This window comes from Rutidosis leptorrhynchoides, chromosome 11, assembly GCF_046630445.1.
Source record: "Rutidosis leptorrhynchoides isolate AG116_Rl617_1_P2 chromosome 11, CSIRO_AGI_Rlap_v1, whole genome shotgun sequence".
Classification (NCBI taxonomy): domain Eukaryota; kingdom Viridiplantae; phylum Streptophyta; class Magnoliopsida; order Asterales; family Asteraceae; genus Rutidosis; species Rutidosis leptorrhynchoides.
Window position 1 is genome coordinate 10,639,457 of NC_092343.1, and position 13,979 is coordinate 10,653,435.

Genomic DNA, 13,979 nt, shown 5'->3' on the forward strand with positions numbered 1-13,979 from the left:
TAGCTAAAGTTATGGAGAAAGGTTAATGTTTGGGCGGATTTTGACTTATATCGGGACATGACGTCATGGTGATAATGGCTCGATGGATGGCACATAAATTCCGAGATCAAAATCAAGTGTTATGTCATTGTGACTTCCTTATTATGGCATATTTGTAGTCATCGCAACATGTTGTTTGGGTCCTTTGAAGAAGGAATGTTTATCCGATTTTTTTAAAAAAAATTATAGAAATTGTAATTGTAATTAATACACATATAAAATTGGAGATAGGGCTGAGCTCATGATTTAGAGTCACGCTTAGCTCACTCTCTTAATTAATCTGCTTGAAATATGAAGTTGTAAATTGAACCTGAGGTTTTTTTCCAGATTCATTCAGGATTCAAACTTGGCTCGCCTATTCCTCGAGATGATTTAAGGATCGAGTTCCTGTAATACAATTCGAACTTCCTCTAAAAAAAAATGCGTGTGTGCATAGCAAGTGATCGTAAATATGGACCTTTATATGATGCCTGCAAGTTATCTTTTTTAAAAGAGTGCTAACTTTATTAACTTTATTTATTTACATTTAGGATCATTTTGAAAAGGGATGTGATTCTCACACATCAAGAATTGATCCATACACACTATTTTGTACAAAATTTACATTTATATCACTAAATTTATTTAGGGAATTGAACTTCTATAATTATAAAGTAAGGGTATAATAGTATATTTATGTGTATGGATCAATTATTGATGTGTGAGAATCACTTCCCTTTTGAAAAATATATTACCACACCTTAAATGGTTGGCTCCGCCGTCCACTTGAGTTCCTACGCGGCTTCCGGTGGAGCGTGGAATCACGCCCCTAGTTTACTTGCCAGACGCCAAATATTACCCCGTAGACAGCCAGGCTATCCACATGCGTAGCTTGGTTCCGTTGGGGTTCCTTCAATGTTTCACTTTAGCTCCCCTAACTTTTACATCTTAACATTTACACATTTACATTTTGCAAAAGTATCACTTACATCCCAAATGTGTGCGGCTCAAACATGTACTCCTAGTATTTTGATTTGAAGGTAAAAGTGATTTAAAGGTTAATCATTTCAATTCTCATAAGAATCATTGATGAACCTAGTTAGTAAAAAAGATTGCTCGGTATGGTTAAGCCAATTTGTTTTGTCATTACTTAAACATGCATTTTCTTGTCGTATATGTTTCGGTGTGAATGATGTGAGTTGGTTTGTGATAAAGCGTCAACTTTCTAAAAGAATCTACTAATACGATTACTAACTCCATTTTTATATAACTTACACATAATTTGGTTATGTATCGAGTCTAAAAGACAAATTTTTTTATAACACAAAATCTTCTTCTTTTATATATCAATATCAATCTTAATAATTGTCTTGCTTGTTAATGAAAAGACATAGCTTTCAAAGTAAATATTATAACTCAGATAGCAAATAGTCATTCAACAAGAACACTAGCTAGAAACGGTTATATGGGTATGGACTATGGAGTATACGGTTGTATGGTGAAGCTAAAAAATTATTTTAGGTATATAATACCATCGAAGCTGGCTTGAGTAGTATGAACGTGGGATTCAACTTGTTCGATTCTTACTCCAAGCAGGGAATGTTTTTAATCTTTGAAGGTACTGCCTACATTAATGCGATTTGAGAAGGTCTCTGAGGGGGTTTTCCCAACCTTCAATGGTACTGCCAAAATCGTCGCGAATTGGATTTCCTCCTAACGCGTGTCTGGATGACAAATAAGAGTATTCGATGTTGATTGTTAAAAAATAAAAATAAGTAAATGTCAAGGTATATAATTGATAAACTTTTAATACCGCTTGTTCTTTAAATTGTACACATAAAATTATCAAGGACCAAATAGAAAAGTTCCATTTTTCTTTATGTATTAACACAACACGTATAGATTGAAATAGTTGACTATCCAAAAAAGCATCCAATACCAAACCCTCATTTTGACCATCACCACATTACCACCTTCTAGTTTAAGGAACAAACAGAGAAACCCCATAAAACATTTCCCATAAAACCAAAAATATTCATTCCTTGTTATATCAATCTCTATCTATATATTTTTTAGCCCTAAATCTTGACTTTTGAGTTAAAGAAAACAAGAATGGTGGATCATCATCATCATAGACATATGCAACCAAAAAAAGGTGCAAACTTGATGGTGTTACATGTAGATGAAGAAAGTGGTTGTATTAGTATCAAAAGATCAAGACCCAAACTTCTATTTTTTCTAACTTTCTGCTCACTTCTTTCTTGTTGCTTGCTTCTTATTCCTTCTTTTCTCCCATCTCCCTCATCCACTTTTTCTCTATTATGTAAGCTTTCTTTTTTGTATCTTTTATATGTAAATTTATGTACATGTGTATATAAAAGCTCTTTTCTACTCTGTTTTTGAGATAAAGTTGGGATCTTTCTATGGTTTGTTAATACTAATAGTATTGTGTTTTGGTTATATAGATTCATATGAAGGTGAAGATGAAATCCTTTCAGATTCAAAAGCTCCCCTCTGTTCATCTGTCTCTAATGGTAAGTTCTTTCTCTGTTGTTAGTTAATCTATTTTATTTTTCAATTTTTAGAAAGTAGTTATTATAATCCATTATTCCATGCCTGATTAAAAAATCTAAACTTTTTTTTACTAAAGTTTATTTATTGGAATTATCAAAGGTTGGTCTGAATGGTCTCCAAGTTGATTAAATATTTTATTCATAATTCTGGGAATTTCTGATTCTTGATGCTGATGCTGTTTGTTTTTGTGAATTTAATTTATGTAACTGTTCAATTAAGTTCACAACTAACAAATTTTATGAACTGATTTTAATTGAAATCTTCAAACTTTATTTTTTGGAATGATTAGTTTTTGGTCTCTAAATCATGTGCTGGTTGGTTAAGTTTATTAATTATGAGTTTATTGAATCTGAATTTAACCTAAAGAAGTAAGGTTTAATGAGAGTATAAAGCTTCTAACTTTATTTCATGTAAGTTCATATTTGAGCAAAATAAGTTCTAGGAATTTTGATTGTTAAAGTTCTGTTTTTTTGCAAATGTTGATTAATTAATTAATATTAGTAAAGTAACAAACTTCATGATCTAAATTACATGTGTTTGATTTGCAGGAACTATGTGTTGTGATAGAAGCAGTATCAGATCAGATATATGTATATTGAAAGGTGACATCAGAACAAATTCTTCTTCATTTTCCGTCTTTCTTTACACCGAAGAACAAGAACTCCGACAAGAAAAAATCAAACCCTACACTCGAAAATGGGAGCCATCAACCATGGCCACCATTGATGAGCTAACTCTCATTTCCAAGAAATCGAACACTTCAACAATCGAAAATCGACATAAATGTGATGTCATACATGATGTCCCTGCGGTTTTCTTTTCCACCGGAGGGTTTACCGGAAACGTTTATCATGAATTCAACGATGGGTTGATCCCACTTTACATTACATCACAAAAATATAACAACAAAGTTGTGTTTGTGATTCTTGAATATCATGATTGGTGGATTATGAAGTATAGAGATGTTATATCTCAGTTATCTGATTATGAACCGGTGGATTTTAATGGAGATAATCGAACCCATTGCTTCACGGAATGTAAGACCCGATTATTTATAGTGTACATAAGTGTATATAAGTGTAATGTACGGTACTTGAAACGGGGTTCTGTTGCGTGTATTTAAAAATACAAAAGGAGCTGAACTGGCAGGGTTGCGCGCCGCGCGGCCTTGTGGCGCGCCGCGCCAACTGTCTGTGACAGATTCCTTTCTCTTTGTAAATTAGATATTTTGGGGGTATTTTGGTAATTTCACATCAAGGCCGAGTTTAATGCTTGGTTCAGTAGTTTGGGAGCTCATTTACTCCCTTGTTCACCAACCTTATCACCTCCCAATTTATTTTAGTGAGAGAGTGAGTTTTAGAGAGGGAAAGCTCACTTTGAAGAGGAAGGAGAGGGTTTCTTGCTAAAGCCCAAGTTCTAAAGTTGTTCATCTCGTCATTATCTTCGTTTTGGTAGTTGTGGTATGCTCTAATCTTAATTCCTTTGTTTAATTCGATTTAGGGCTAGGGTTTGAGTCAAAGGTGGACATAAAACCCACTTTTGGTTAATTTGGGTATTCTTGGGTAATTTGGGTCATATAGACTCAATATTGAGTTAACTAGGGTTTTGGAAGTGTTAATTGTTGTTATGAAACCCTAATTGGCTAATAATTGCTAGAACACCTTAGGGAAGTGTAAATGGGTGTGATTTGGGTATAAATGACCCAAAATGGGTGTATTGACTTTTATTGAGTCAAACGGGTCAAAATGGACCAAGATTGGTTAACGTTAGTGTTTTGAGTTAAAATCTAGTGATTTAAAGTGTATGAAGGCCTTGAGTGCCAAGAGTTAGGGTTTTTGGTAAGAATGACCCAAATTAGGGTTAAGTGTCAAAATGGGTCAAGATGACCTAGGATGATGTGTGTTATGAGTTTAGGCCAAGTCGATTGATTGATTATGTGCTTGTGAAATAGGTACGTTACCTCGGAATTCAAGCTTGGTTTAGTAATCACCGACGGCATAAGGTGAGTGGAATATCTATATATGTATGTATATGATTTATGTACCGTGTTGATGGTGTCACATAGCCGTTTTGTGACCAAGGTTGTGGGACTTAGCCGTATTAGTCCATGTTTTGTACTAAGGCACATAGCCGTGTTTGTGCATTTAGTGGCGAGTAATAGCCGGGTTTTACTCCCACGTTGTTATTTGAGTTACCCGTACACATAGCCGTGTTGGTGTACGAAAGCGTGAGTAATAGCCGTGTTCTACTCACATTGAGCAAGTGATGCCATAGCCGTTTTTGGAACACTTGAGGGGTGATGCCATAGCCGTTTTTGGAACACCTCGGGGGGTTAGCATGCCATAGCCGTTTTTGGAAGCTAACGAATGTTATGAACATCGATGACTTGTTTCGCGAAGTCGTTCCCTAGCGAAGAGATTGGTTAACCATGATTTATTGTTGTTCATACTAGCATTTGATTATTGTTATGAGTATTTATGCTATGATTATTGCTAGTGATACGTTTGGTGATACTAGCTTGCTTATCGAGATTTGTTACGTGTTATTTGATATCGTGGATGCGTGTGGGTAAGTTGTATATGCATGTATATATATGTTTTACTCACTAAGCTTTGCTTACCCTCTCGTTGTTTACTATTTTTATAGGTTCCGGTGTGGACAAGGGTAAGGGCATCCGGTTGGATTAGAGATCCCGTCTCGTTTAGTGACGCTTTTGGGATGTGATGATTTTGGAGTTTGACCGAGACTTGGGTAGTTTAACCCAAATACCATGCTCGTTGTATCGTTTGGCAATTAAACTTTTCGTGGTCGAAACTCTAATTTGTATTAAACATTGTATTTTAAACTTAGTGGCGTTTTGGGCACGTGTGGGCCCCACTTTGTAAAACTCGCTCAAACCTTAGTTATGTGCTAGTTTTACATATATGAATGTATGGTTAAAAGCGTTTTGGCTAAAAATGTCGGGAACTAGTCAAACATTTTCGTTAAATAGACTTCCGGGGACAGCGGGCTGTCCAGGCGATTTGGCGCGCCGCGCGGCCATCTGGCGCGCCGCGCAGATGGCCTGCACCAGAAATTTTTTTTTTTTTGTTTGAAATCTCGTCGTGTTTGGTCGGTTATGGTTTGGGTTGTTACAAGTGGTATCAGAGCATGGTCTAAGGGATTTAGGTGACTTGAGATAGGCGCCTAGACTTAGACTTTGTGTGCGTGTTTATGCGGGACTTGTAGGACTTTGGGTCGGATCGGTATGATTAGTGCATAGGTTTATGTGAACTAATCATGCGCTATTTGTTTGTGTTGTGTTTAGCAATCATCAAGCGAGATGGACGTTGTACTAGCGAGTTAGCGCGACGTGCTTGCGTGGTAATGACTAGCTACCATTACTACGGGTGCAAATCGGGTCAAACAAGCAATGTACGACGATTGTTGAGCAAGATGGGGTAGTGTGGTGTATACGTATGTAATTGGGTATAATTGTCCTTTCGTTTCATGGTTTAACCTAATTCGTTTTATAGAATGAAGACGAGAAACGGTCCTGATCATGAAAACGGGAGTACAAGTGAAGACGCCGAGTTCTCGACCAAGGTCGAGGCCGTCTTTAAGAAATTGAAAACGGACTTTCTTGCGGATGTCCGAAGGGTCTTCCAAGAGTCGGTCGATGGGCAAGTGACCGAAATGATAAATGAACGATTGAAGGCCACTATTGAAGAGGCCCTTGATGCTAGAAACGTTTATCCTCGAGGTGAAGGGGGTGATGGAAAGAGAGACTTCCACTACAAAAATTTTAAGGATACTCAACCTCCGACGTTTAATGGGGTGAGGGATCCGTTGAAAAGTACTTGTTGGATTTCGGACATCGAGGGGGCCTTCCGTACCGCGGAGTGTCCTCCCGAGAAGAAGGCGAGGTTTGGGTCTAGCATGTTACGTGAAGAAGGCAAGTTGTGGTGGGATGATAAAATCAATTTGTATGGCGAGGAGCAATGCATGGGCTTGACGTGGGAGGAGTTCAAGAAAGAGTTTTTCAAGGAATACCGAACTTCATCCGATCTTGATCGAATTCGGGACGAGTTGCATCATTTGCAACAAGGTTCCATGGATTTAGTTACCCTCAAGTCTACATTCTTGGCAAAGACTCGTTTTTGCCCGGAGTATGTGGGTGATGATCATAAGCTTATGAAAGATTTTTATCGTACTTTGAATGCCGACTACAAGAGCAAGATTAGCCGGGGTATGGCTAAGACTTTCGATGAATTGTTTGAGTTGGCTCGGGGTTTTGAGCCGGAGGTGCCTAGGAAGAGTGATTTTGTTTTCTCGAAAAGGAAGTTTGAAGGTTCGAGCTATTCGAATTTTTCAAACAAGAAGTCTAAGAAAGGCACCGAGAGCGTTAATAGTGTGAAGAAAGGTGGCACGGGTACTTTTGCGCCCACTTGTTTTAATTGTGGGAAGTCGGGTCATTACGCCCGTGAATGCACGGTCAAGACGGTTACGTGTTTTAATTGCGGTAAAGTGGGGCACAAGAGGCCGGAATGCCCCGAGTTGAATAATGATCATGTTAAGAAGATTGAGAAGGCGGCGGGGTCGGCTAGAGGGCGAAACTACTTGATGACGAACGATGAAGCCAAACAATCCAACGAAGTTGTTTCAGGTACTTTCATGGTTAATTCTAATCCGGCAAGGATTCTTTTTGATAGCGGTGCAAATTTGTCGTTTGTGTCTCCTAAATTTGTGCCTAAACTCGATAGTCCGCTAGCTAAGTTAAGTCGTCCGGTAGAAGTCGAAATAGCGGACGGCAAGACGGTGCTAGTGGTTGATGTGTGTAAAAATTGTGATGTTGTTTTTGGTGCCGAAACTTTTAAAATTGATCTTATTCCAATGACCTTGGGCGACTTTGATATCGTTGTTGGTATGGATTGGCTCGATCGTTATAGAGCCAATATTGCATGCCATGATAAGTGTATTCGTGTGAAGACCCCAAGTGGGGGAGAAATGATTATTCATGGCGATAAGAGAAGAAGACCGGTGCCGATATGCACTTTTGCACGGGCACGTCGTTCCGTTGTTACCGGTGGTATGGCTTTCCTTGCTCATGTTGTCGACACTCGTAATGAGCCACCACCAATTCGTGAAATTCCGGTAGTTAATGAGTTTGAAGACGTTTTTCCGGATGAGTTACCGGGTGTTCCGGCGGAAAGACAAGTCGAGTTTCGCATTGAGTTGGTTCCGGGGGCTACTCCCATTGCTAAAACTCCTTATCGTTTAGCACCAACGGAAATGCAAGAGCTATTGAATCAAATTCAAGAGTTGCTAGAGAAGGGTTTTATCCGACCGAGTGCTTCGCCGTGGGGCGCTCCGGTCTTATTTGTGAAGAAGAAAGACGGTAGTATGCGTATGTGCATTGATTACCGTGAGTTGAATAAAGTGACGATCAAGAATCGTTATCCACTACCTAGGATCGACGATTTGTTTGATCAACTTCAAGGCGCAACGTATTTCTCTAAGATCGACCTACGGTCCGGCTATCACCAAATGCGGGTCCGTGAGGAAGATATTGAGAAAACGGCTTTCCGAACGCGTTACGGGCATTATGAATTTGTAGTTATGCCCTTCGGTCTTACGAATGCACCGGCGGCATTCATGGATCTTATGAACCGGGTGTGCCAACCTATGTTGGACAAGTCGGTTATTGTATTCATTGACGACATACTAGTCTACTCGAAAAGTATGCACGAACATGAACGTCACTTACGTGAAGTTTTGAAGACGCTAAGAAAAGAGAAGTTGTATGCAAAGTTCTCTAAATGTGAATTTTGGCTAAGGGAGGTTCAATTCCTTGGTCACATTGTGAACGAAAGCGGTATCCAAGTGGATCCGGGGAAGATTGAGACGGTGAAGAGTTGGGGACGACCGACTACGCCCACGGAGATCCGAAGTTTTCTCGGATTGGCCGGTTATTATCGTCGGTTTATCCAAGACTTTTCTAAGATTGCTTCTCCATTAACAAAGTTGACGAGGAAGAGTGCTAAGTTCAATTGGGAAAACGAGCAAGAAATTGCTTTTCAATTATTGAAAGAGAAGTTATGTCAAGCTCCGGTGTTAGTGTTACCGGAAGGCGTCGAAGACATGGTGGTTTATTGTGATGCTTCCTTAAATGGGCTCGGGTGCGTTCTTATGCAAAGGGGTAAAGTCATCGCTTATGCCTCTCGACAATTAAAGGAACACGAAACGAGGTACCCGACTCATGATCTTGAAATGGCGGCGGTTGTGCATGCGTTGAAAATTTGGCGCCACTACTTGTATGGTGTCAAGTGTACGATATATTCGGATCATAAGAATTTGAAACACCTTTTTACTCAAAGGGATTTGAATTATCGTCAACGTAGATGGATGGATGTGGTGAAAGATTATGATTGTGAGATACTTTACCATCCGGGTAAGGCGAATGTGGTCGCGGATGCGTTAAGTCGAAAGACTCAACATCCGGCGATACGGATAACATCGTTACGTTTGATTATCACTAACGACTTTCTTGAAAAGATGGTTGAAGACCAAATAGAGGCTTATGTTCACGATAAGCACACGGAACGAATTGTGGGCCAATCGGAGTTTATTACTATGGGTCCGCGGGGTTTGTTGTCCTTTCAAGGAAGGGTGTGGGTGCCTAAGACGGGTGATTACCGACGGGTGCTACTCGATGAAGCACATAAGTCGAAATATTCCATTCATCCGGGCGCGACGAAAATGTATCATGACTTGAAGAAAGATTATTGGTGGCCGGGCATGAAACGCGATGTTGTAAAATACGTCGAACGATGTGTTACTTGTTTGCAAGTTAAAGCCGAGCATCAAAAGCCGTATGGTAAGTTGCAACCGTTAGAAATCCCGAAGTGGAAATGGGAGCACATTACCATGGATTTCATCACTAAGTTGCCTAAGACGGCGAGGACTCAATATGATTCGATTTGGGTTATAGTGGATCGGTTGACGAAAAGCGCTTTGTTTCTTCCCATTAAAGAAGCAATATCGTCGGAGGCCTTGGCTAAGTTGTTTATCAAGGAAGTGGTCTCGCGACATGGCGTTCCTATATCTATTATTTCGGATCGAGATACCCGTTTTACATCTCGATTTTGGGAAAAGTTTCATGAAGATATGGGTACACAATTAAAGTTGAGCACGGCGTATCATCCTCAAACGGACGGTCAAACCGAGCGTACGAATCAAACTTTGGAAGATATGCTACGGGCGTGCATCATTGATTTTGGTGGTAGTTGGGATGAGCATTTACCCTTGGTGGAATTCTCATACAATAATAGTTTTCATACTAGTATCGGGATGCCACCTTACGAGATGCTTTATGGCCGAAGGTGTCGAACTCCCATTTGTTGGGGAGAAGTGGGTCAAAGAGAAATCGGAAGTACCGATTTGGTTTTAGAGACGAATAACAAGATTGATATTATTCGCGAACATTTGAAAAAGGCTCAAGATAGACAAAAGTCGTATGCCGATAAACGTAGACGAACGATCGAATTCCAAGAGGGCGACATGGTAATGCTTAAGGTTTCGCCATGGAAGGGTATTATTCGATTTCGAAAACGGGGAAAGTTAGGTCCTCGGTTTATTGGGCCGTTTAAAGTCTTAGCTCGTGTTGGTGAAGTTGCATATCGATTGGAATTGCCCGAAGAGCTTGCGGGGATCCATAACACGTTTCATGTTTCTCACCTCCGTAAATGCCTTGCGGATGATTCTTCATGGATGCCTTTAGATGAAATTGAGCTAAACAATAAGTTGGAGTATGTTGAAGAGCCAATTGCAATACTTGATGAAAAGGTCAAGAGGTTGAGGCATAAGGAGGTTAGGACTTTTAAAGTTCAATGGCGGCGGAATAAGGGTTCCGAGTTCACTTGGGAACCTGAAGAGTTTGTGTTGGTTTATCTTCCCGCTTGTCATGCGGCATGGATTGCGAGGTCGCAATCCGAATAAGTGGGGAAGAGTTGTAAGACCCGATTATTTATAGTGTACATAAGTGTATATAAGTGTAATGTACGGTACTTGAAACGGGGTTCTGTTGCGTGTATTTAAAAATACAAAAGGAGCTGAACTGGCAGGGTTGCGCGCCGCGCGGCCTTGTGGCGCGCCGCGCCAACTGTCTGTGACAGATTCCTTTCTCTTTGTAAATTAGATATTTTGGGGGTATTTTGGTAATTTCACATCAAGGCCGAGTTTAATGCTTGGTTCAGTAGTTTGGGAGCTCATTTACTCCCTTGTTCACCAACCTTATCACCTCCCAATTTATTTTAGTGAGAGAGTGAGTTTTAGAGAGGGAAAGCTCACTTTGAAGAGGAAGGAGAGGGTTTCTTGCTAAAGCCCAAGTTCTAAAGTTGTTCATCTCGTCATTATCTTCGTTTTGGTAGTTGTGGTATGCTCTAATCTTAATTCCTTTGTTTAATTCGATTTAGGGCTAGGGTTTGAGTCAAAGGTGGACATAAAACCCACTTTTGGTTAATTTGGGTATTCTTGGGTAATTTGGGTCATATAGACTCAATATTGAGTTAACTAGGGTTTTGGAAGTGTTAATTGTTGTTATGAAACCCTAATTGGCTAATAATTGCTAGAACACCTTAGGGAAGTGTAAATGGGTGTGATTTGGGTATAAATGACCCAAAATGGGTGTATTGACTTTTATTGAGTCAAACGGGTCAAAATGGACCAAGATTGGTTAACGTTAGTGTTTTGAGTTAAAATCTAGTGATTTAAAGTGTATGAAGGCCTTGAGTGCCAAGAGTTAGGGTTTTTGGTAAGAATGACCCAAATTAGGGTTAAGTGTCAAAATGGGTCAAGATGACCTAGGATGATGTGTGTTATGAGTTTAGGCCAAGTCGATTGATTGATTATGTGCTTGTGAAATAGGTACGTTACCTCGGAATTCAAGCTTGGTTTAGTAATCACCGACGGCATAAGGTGAGTGGAATATCTATATATGTATGTATATGATTTATGTACCGTGTTGATGGTGTCACATAGCCGTTTTGTGACCAAGGTTGTGGGACTTAGCCGTATTAGTCCATGTTTTGTACTAAGGCACATAGCCGTGTTTGTGCATTTAGTGGCGAGTAATAGCCGGGTTTTACTCCCACGTTGTTATTTGAGTTACCCGTACACATAGCCGTGTTGGTGTACGAAAGCGTGAGTAATAGCCGTGTTCTACTCACATTGAGCAAGTGATGCCATAGCCGTTTTTGGAACACTTGAGGGGTGATGCCATAGCCGTTTTTGGAACACCTCGGGGGGTTAGCATGCCATAGCCGTTTTTGGAAGCTAACGAATGTTATGAACATCGATGACTTGTTTCGCGAAGTCGTTCCCTAGCGAAGAGATTGGTTAACCATGATTTATTGTTGTTCATACTAGCATTTGATTATTGTTATGAGTATTTATGCTATGATTATTGCTAGTGATACGTTTGGTGATACTAGCTTGCTTATCGAGATTTGTTACGTGTTATTTGATATCGTGGATGCGTGTGGGTAAGTTGTATATGCATGTATATATATGTTTTACTCACTAAGCTTTGCTTACCCTCTCGTTGTTTACTATTTTTATAGGTTCCGGTGTGGACAAGGGTAAGGGCATCCGGTTGGATTAGAGATCCCGTCTCGTTTAGTGACGCTTTTGGGATGTGATGATTTTGGAGTTTGACCGAGACTTGGGTAGTTTAACCCAAATACCATGCTCGTTGTATCGTTTGGCAATTAAACTTTTCGTGGTCGAAACTCTAATTTGTATTAAACATTGTATTTTAAACTTAGTGGCGTTTTGGGCACGTGTGGGCCCCACTTTGTAAAACTCGCTCAAACCTTAGTTATGTGCTAGTTTTACATATATGAATGTATGGTTAAAAGCGTTTTGGCTAAAAATGTCGGGAACTAGTCAAACATTTTCGTTAAATAGACTTCCGGGGACAGCGGGCTGTCCAGGCGATTTGGCGCGCCGCGCGGCCATCTGGCGCGCCGCGCAGATGGCCTGCACCAGAAAATTTTTTTTTTTTGTTTGAAATCTCGTCGTGTTTGGTCGGTTATGGTTTGGGTTGTTACACGGAAGCTTTAGTCGGTTTAAGAATTCACGATGAGCTGGCGATCAATTCTACAATGACCGAAAATAACAAAACAATCGAAGATTTTCACGATGTTCTTGACAAAGCATATGAGCCAAGAATTAACGATTTGATTCAAGAAGAACCGGTTGAAACCCTAGACCCGGAGAAACCAAAGCTCGTGATTATATCAAGAAACGGGTCACGGGCCATCATGAACCAAGACTTACTAGCAAAAATGGCGGAAAAAATCGGGTTCTCGGTTGAGATTCTATGGCCCGATAAAACAACCGAGTTGGCGAAGATTTATCGGTCACTAAACTCAAGCGATGCCATGATCGGGGTCCACGGTGCTGCAATGACCCATTTTTTGTTCATGAAGCCCGGATCCGTGTTTATTCAAGTTGTACCTTTAGGTACAAACTGGGCTGCAGAGACTTATTATGGTGGGCCCGCGAAGAAGCTCGGGTTGAGGTATATTGGATATGAGATTCTTCCACAAGAGAGCTCGTTGTATAGCGAATATAAAAGCAACGATGTTGTTTTGACTGACCCGGATAGTGTAAATGATCGAGGATGGGAATTTACGAAAAAGATTTACCTCGATCAACAAAAGGTCAAGTTAAACCTCGCGAGGTTTAGAAAGCATTTGGTTCGATCACATTTGTATATCATGGCGAAAAGGAACCGGGGCCAGACCCGAGCCTAAGCTTGAGCCCGAGCCCGTGCCCGTGTACTATTCGTTGTTGACATTACAATTTTGTTGTAGAAAATTTAGGGTATATAATACGATGTAGCCAAAAGCAAACAAACTTACATACTTCGGTTTTTTTCATTGGAGTAAATAAATTCTTTATTCTTTAATTACATTACATTGTATTGAAATGATAATGATAATATGTATCGAGTGTTTAACCCAAAATTACAAAATATAAATATAAATAGACATAAATAGAAATAGAAATTTAATATTAAAGCTAAAAATAGTATAACCAAGTTTGATAGTGGACATGTTTGAGTTTGACATGTCCATGTGAATTTTATAATCTTACTTCTCGTGTTTAATAATCCTTCTTATTTTTTATTTTATCTTTTTTGTAATTTGTAACTATTGGATTACATTATATTCATTATTATCACTTGTTAGATTATGTCGAGTTTATTCAAATATTAACAATATATTTTGGATAGTCGGCTAAAAAGTTGAAAATAGTCACATGATAACTTGATATTTTAGTTATTGCATTAATAAAAAAATCAAATTGTTAATTTTAACATCATAACATTACTTGGATTAATA

The 13,979-nt window shown here is 39.4% G+C and overlaps 1 protein-coding gene across 1 annotated transcript; it reads left to right on the top strand.

Annotated features, from left to right (window-relative positions):
• Positions 1-2,049: 2,049 nt before the first annotated feature.
• LOC139876544 (xylan glycosyltransferase MUCI21-like) lies at positions 2,050-13,621 on the top strand. Its single transcript, XM_071863878.1, has 4 exons — positions 2,050-2,341; positions 2,484-2,552; positions 3,141-3,629; positions 12,688-13,621. Exons 1-4 carry the CDS (start codon positions 2,131-2,133, stop codon positions 13,386-13,388), a joined length of 1,470 nt encoding a protein of 489 aa, XP_071719979.1. The 5' UTR covers positions 2,050-2,130; the 3' UTR covers positions 13,389-13,621.
• The last annotated feature ends 358 nt before the right edge of the window (positions 13,622-13,979 follow it).